We start from the raw sequence: 6,000 nt of genomic DNA on the forward strand, positions 1-6,000 counted from the left end.
GGGAGGGAAACATTAAGTCTGCATAAAAGTGTTGTACTTCACTTCCTATACGGTAGAAGCAGAAGAAAATGAAGTGGAGTAAAGCTTTTCTTCTGTTCTCAAGATAAAGCAGTTAACGATCGAAAACAGAAGGGTAATTAGAATATAAAACCACTGTAGAGAAATGCCCTGTTTTGAGAGGGTATGAAGTGCATACAGCTTTAGTGAATCTGGCCCTAGGCAGCAGAAGTTTTCATTAGCTGAAAGCTCTTAACCTTTCCCTAAGATAATGAATTGTAAATAAAAGCAAAGTGGGACAGATTCTCAATTGCCTTGTACCTTGCTGTCGTACAAAGGGTGCACTTCACACCACTTTACACAGGCTTGAAAGGTCATGCAAGGACAAAGAAGAATCTGTCCCACTAGCTCACTGCTCCAAAAGAATTTGAAGTACTTACAAAAGAAACTGACACTCTTCTCTTCCTCCGCCCTTTGATTTTTAACAGCACTCGCAAACAAAATTACATGATGAATTTTTCACGGCAACATGGGCTCAGGCATTTCTACAACAGAAGACGAAGGTCACTTAGACGATATCCATGAAGAAACGAGACATTTATTTTTTCCTCCCAACATGTGATGTGTTGCTTTCCATTCTTTAAACCTAGCACTGCGTCTGGTATCAGGACTTTTCTGCAACTGGCTTGATGAATAACTGAAAGCCTTTCTCAAGACAGAGTGTACACCACTTTTTCGCACTGTGAACTAATGAGAAGTGACTTATTTTCTCATAGGTAAATGTTTTAATGTTGATGTGTCTGTGAAAATTGTGATCTGTTGTAATATCAGTTACAGTGGCAGTATTGGAAGTAAGCAACTAATTCTGTTTAACAGGAAAAAAAGGTTAAGCACAAAGACTTTTCAGATTTTATGTTTAAAAAAACCTACATACTAAGTACAGAATTTAACATTTTTTGTCACATAAGTATTTAAGTGCACTGTATTTCAGCTCTGTGTCATTTTACATTATTAAGTTATCATTGTTTGTCCTCTTTGTATTCTCTTCTACAACATGACACATTGGCACTGTATTTACTTGTTTTGTTGTTGTAATATTTTTGCTGCTGATTTTTGGGCTATTTACCTTCTGACAAAATGTATTAAAAAAAATCGAGTACTTAATCAAGAAGATAATTGCAAAAGTAGTTGTAAAGGCGTTGATATCCTTTGGTCTTATTCTTTGATATGTCTGTTGGTTAGCATTGTTTTGTGGATAAAAAAAGAATGCTTGACATTAAACTTTTTTCTACTAAGGAGTTGTGGATGAAGCCCCAAACAGAAGTTCCCAATTCCCTGTCTAAATGTAGTCAGTTCTCTGCAACTGATTTACTTACAGTAACTGCCATTTGGTGTCTGTAGTAATGAAGTGATTTGTAAACAGTGAACGTTTCATCGTGTTCTCTTTAGTGTTTGTTTCTATTGCGGGTCATGTTTGTATCTTCTGATAAAGTTGTATCTACACCAGCAACGTTATAATGCCCCTATAGCCCTAAACTGTCTATTACCATAAATAAAATGCTTCACTTTATGGTGAACCAAGCTAAAGATCCATGCTTCAATAAAAATAATGTCAACAAAGAATTCTGACGTTAGACTTTTCAAGCCATGCAGGGCCTACATGAAATCATAAACCAAATTCTTTTACTAAATACCTAGATTCTAATACAAACATTGATGGTATTTATTAATATTTAGTACATCACACTTAACAGCACTTTGCAAATAACACAAAGCAAGAGATCTTCCCAGTCCCACCTGTGGGCATAACATGGTCATTGGAACAGGTCCTGGTGCAAGGAACAAAATGGGACCACGGACCAATGCATGCTCTCACTAGTCTTTATCTGCCAACCCAATGTGCAAATCGGCATTTCCAAGCTCTGAGGACTACAGCGCAGCACATAAGGAACCTGGTTCAAAACAAAGTTGTTAATTCTTAGAATCATAGAATCATTTAGGTTAGAAAAGACCCTTAAGATCATGAAGTCCAACTGTAAACCTAACACTGCCAAGTCCACCACTAAACCATGTCCCTATGCACCACGTCTACACGTCCTTTAAATACCTCCAGGGATGGCGACTCAACCACTTCCCTGGGCAGCCTGTTCCAATGCTTGACAACCCTTTCGGTGGAGAATTTTTTCCTAATATCCAATCTAAACCTCCCTTGGCACAACCTGAGGCCACTTCTCATCCTATCACTTGTTACTTGGGAAAAGAGACCAACACCCACCTCGCTACAACCTCCTTTCAGGTAGTTGCAGAGAGCGCTAAGGTCTCCCCTCAGCCTCCTTTTCTCCAGACTAAACAACCCCAGTTCCCACAGCCGCTCCTCATCAGAGAGAAGTACCATATACACCTGCTATGCTCTTACATCATGAACATCTGCTTCTGGCACTATACTGGTCTGAGCCAGAATGGTGTTTGTTACACACGCACGCTCAGCCACCTAAAATATGTTTAATTTTTAAGAGGTTTTTCATCAAAGGTGCCTGAGCAGTGCAGATAAAAAGGAAGTAATTCAGTGACCAGCTAGTCAAAACTTTGGCTTGATCAAAATTATGCAACAAACCTTTGACAGACCTGGAAACTTACTGCAACAGCCCAGTCTCCTGCAGCTGCAACATTGCCGTACTGTTCTGGAGAACCATCCCTGTGCTTTCAATCCTTGAAACAAGACAAAGGAGCTATTCAGAGAAAGAGCAGGAAGGAAAAAAAATGAGGTTATTAAAGAATATACTGGCTTAATGTTTAGGCAAGAGATTTTAAAATGTTGTAATAAAAGTTTCGCCCATTGAACAAACAAAAAAGCAAGATATAAACACTCCTATTTTTAAAGATAATTTTATTTGCCCTAATATGTCAATAGATGGGTGACATTTCAATCTAAAATGTGTGTGCAGCTAGTATGTTGCTATGGAATTAATTTATTTTAAAGATTTTAGATATAGCAAGGCACTTAATCTGACTTCTCTTTCCAGGTAAGAGACCAGCATAATCAGAGAAGCTGCTTTTCACAATTGTATTTATTTCCTTTGAATAACGTATGCAATCATGACTACTGAGGAATCGCACGAGGCATTTCACCAAAACTCACTACAAACTGTGTACAGGCTTTTCTCAAGAAAATCATCCCTGCTGGTAGATTCTCAAGTGATACTGTCATTTGCCATCTGGAAAGATTCCAGGAAGCCCTTCCTTACATTTTTTCCATTCCTACAGCACACAAGGTAGCATGCACATACTGCATGCTGAGTGTATGTGCTGTTTTATTTTTCCTCCCATATGACTGAAAACAATCATTCATCTGACATTAAATAGTTGTTAAAATAGCAAGGGTGACACAGCACATAATCAATGGCAATAAAACAGCGACACTGCTATAAAATGTACTAATAAGCTTATCTACTGGTATAAAACTTTGGCAGGCATAACTACAAAAATTGACATTTTTAGTATGCCTTACAGTCTTCCTCATTTCTCCTATCAGCTCACTAACCCATGGTCCAGTAGAATAAGGAGAACATAAGACAATTTAAATAAAAATACAGGAAGATGAAGCTCTGACCTGCTGGAGTTCCTGCGATAACCAAAACTTGAAGTTCTCACAGTTTTGCCTAAATGTTCTTCTCTTGAGCTTGCTTCATCCAAAGGTGGCAACATAACCTGAATTGCAGGAAATGAGCAGAGCACAAGTATTTTGAAGGACCAAATTAGGCTTTGCATGAACTTGGCAATTTAGAGAGATGGGTAGAAATGAAATAACACAGCAAATACAGCAAAAAGGACAAGACACTGTCAAAGATCAGAGTACCAGCACACAAAGTGGGTAAATATCTGGCTAGGCAGCAAAACTATAGGAGGAGAATCAACAGTGTAAAGCAGTTTAAAAAAATGCCATTTTGCATTGTATCAATAGAAATGTTTATGGTAAAACATGGTAAATATATACACGGCTGCCGTGCTAGTAGACAGCAGTTGTCAGCTGTTGAGCCCTTCACTTAAATAGAGACGTAAACAAGTTGGAGAGGTTGCAGAGTACAGCAGCACAAACGAGACCCTTGAAACCATGAGCTTCCGAGTGGAGAGAGTTGGTTTGTTTAGTCTAGAAAGGAAAACATTTGGAAAAAGGCATGACAACAGCCATAAACATGCATCTATGTTTTATTTACTTGCTAACCCTTCAGGGCAAATGTCACTGGGTGGACATGCTGCCACAGCATCACCTCATCATTTATCCATCAGCGGGGAATGGGGTTTGGTTATTATCCAGGCAGGAAGCCACGGCGAGGCTCTGCAAGCCCCTCTGATGGACACAGAAAGGGCCACGCACAAGCAGCAAGGTAGAGCAGATAAACCCCACTCAGTTTGGCTCTGTAGCGAGGCTTAACTAAACATGACTCAACACTAGAGTTAACAGGAACAAGCTAGCTGTAGAGGGGAGCTACCTTAACCCTGAGCTGGTGAGAGAGCCTCAAAGCCAAATGAGATCAGCAAAAGGACTTGCCTACCTTAAGCGTGGCCCTGAAGAGCTCTTCAAGGGCTGTTAGCAACCTGGAGCTGCTGAGACCACGCTACCACTTGCAGCACATCTCCTGTGAAGGAGCAGAGACAGCACCCACCACCCGCAAGTGTGGATCTGCTGCTGGCAGAAAGGACCCTGAGGTATGAGGCTGCAAAAGTCGTACAGGTGGCACGTGGATGAAGTGCCTAGTGTTTTCCTGTGTTACTGATGTTTTATGACTATTGCTTTTTCTTCCCCGTGTTCTTCTTGGGGACTGACCTGGCAGCAAGCCTAAAGACTTAGGCCCATGCATGGCTAATTACCACAGGGCCTGATGGGGAGAGTTTGAGCCTGCACCAAGCAAGGAGGGGCCCAGTAAAAATGGTATTCCAGGGATGGAGGAATACTGTACTGGAAGATGCTGATAAATACTGGTTTTATAGTTTGAATCTGTATTTCTTTTGAAAAAAAATAAGTTTATTAAGCTTCTTTAGGGGAAAAAAAAAAAAAGAGGATGTGGTTGTGCCTTTGAGCTCAGGGATGATCTGTGAGTGGCAAAGACGCTGCTTCAGAGGGCTCAGCAGCTTCCCGAATTGCCTCTGGGCCGAAGGCAGGACTCGGGGAGGTACTGGGCAGTCACAGGTTTCAGGGCCGTTTCTGCGTTAGGATGCTATTGCTGACAGCAGGAGAGCTGGCCGATAGTCTCAGGTTCCTCTTTGCCGGCACACTGACTGTGCATATACACACCAGCCTTCTGCTGATACCGTATTGCTCCGTATTGTGTGCTAGAAACAGCACGTGCAAAGCCATTCAACTGGTTTATATTCATGACTGGACACCCAACTTCGCTCATTTAAAAATCACACCCTTCTCAAGGGATGTTTTAAAGGATTTGAGTTCTGCCACTTTCGAGGAACTTCACATGGTAAAAAGGAAAATGTCCTAATGTTTGGGCCTCTCCTAGAATAATTGTGTTGTTATGAACAATAACAAAGCTTGACATGACTAATGTATCCGTATGGGATGTGGGCAGTAACTAATTAACAGGAGCACTTTGAGAACCAAGCCAACTGCCACTGAAATAAGTGGGAAAGTCCCTGTAAATCTAAACGTGTTTCACTTCAATCTGGAAATGTCCACCTCGACTTTACTAATTCAGCTGGTTTGACCTGTCCTAGGACCTGCGTAAGACTCCATGGTCAAATATATACAGGGTTTTTTCTGCCTTGGAAAGTTGTCTCATTATTAGAAGAACGCTGAGCGTAGTTCGGGAGTGGCTGGGAGCGACCCAGTCGATGGAGCCTGCCTGACGCAGTTCGCTAACTTGGGATGTCCCATCTGGGATGTCCACACCAATGAGACAAGCAGAAGTCTCCGCGCTTCCCAGCCCCTCAGCTACCTCCTGTGCCCATGCTGTACCAGCAGCTGTTTGAGGCAGTCGAGAACTAAACAGCCCG

At 41.4% G+C, this 6,000-nt stretch overlaps 1 protein-coding gene across 1 annotated transcript in view; it reads left to right on the top strand.

The window, feature by feature from the left end:
• The window catches only part of RELN (reelin), a 320,676-nt gene extending 319,056 nt beyond the window's left edge, over nucleotides 1–1,620 (top strand). Inside the window, exon 66 of the mRNA XM_010581098.1 lies at nucleotides 486–1,620. Within this exon, the coding sequence (XP_010579400.1) occupies nucleotides 486–582 (97 nt within the window). The 3' untranslated portion in view covers nucleotides 583–1,620. The remainder of the gene's footprint in view (nucleotides 1–485) is intronic.
• Nucleotides 1,621–6,000: the final 4,380 nt, after the last annotated feature.

This window comes from Haliaeetus leucocephalus, unplaced genomic scaffold (genome assembly GCF_000737465.1).
Source record: "Haliaeetus leucocephalus isolate CR32 unplaced genomic scaffold, Haliaeetus_leucocephalus-4.0 Scaffold751, whole genome shotgun sequence".
NCBI lineage: Eukaryota > Metazoa > Chordata > Aves > Accipitriformes > Accipitridae > Haliaeetus > Haliaeetus leucocephalus.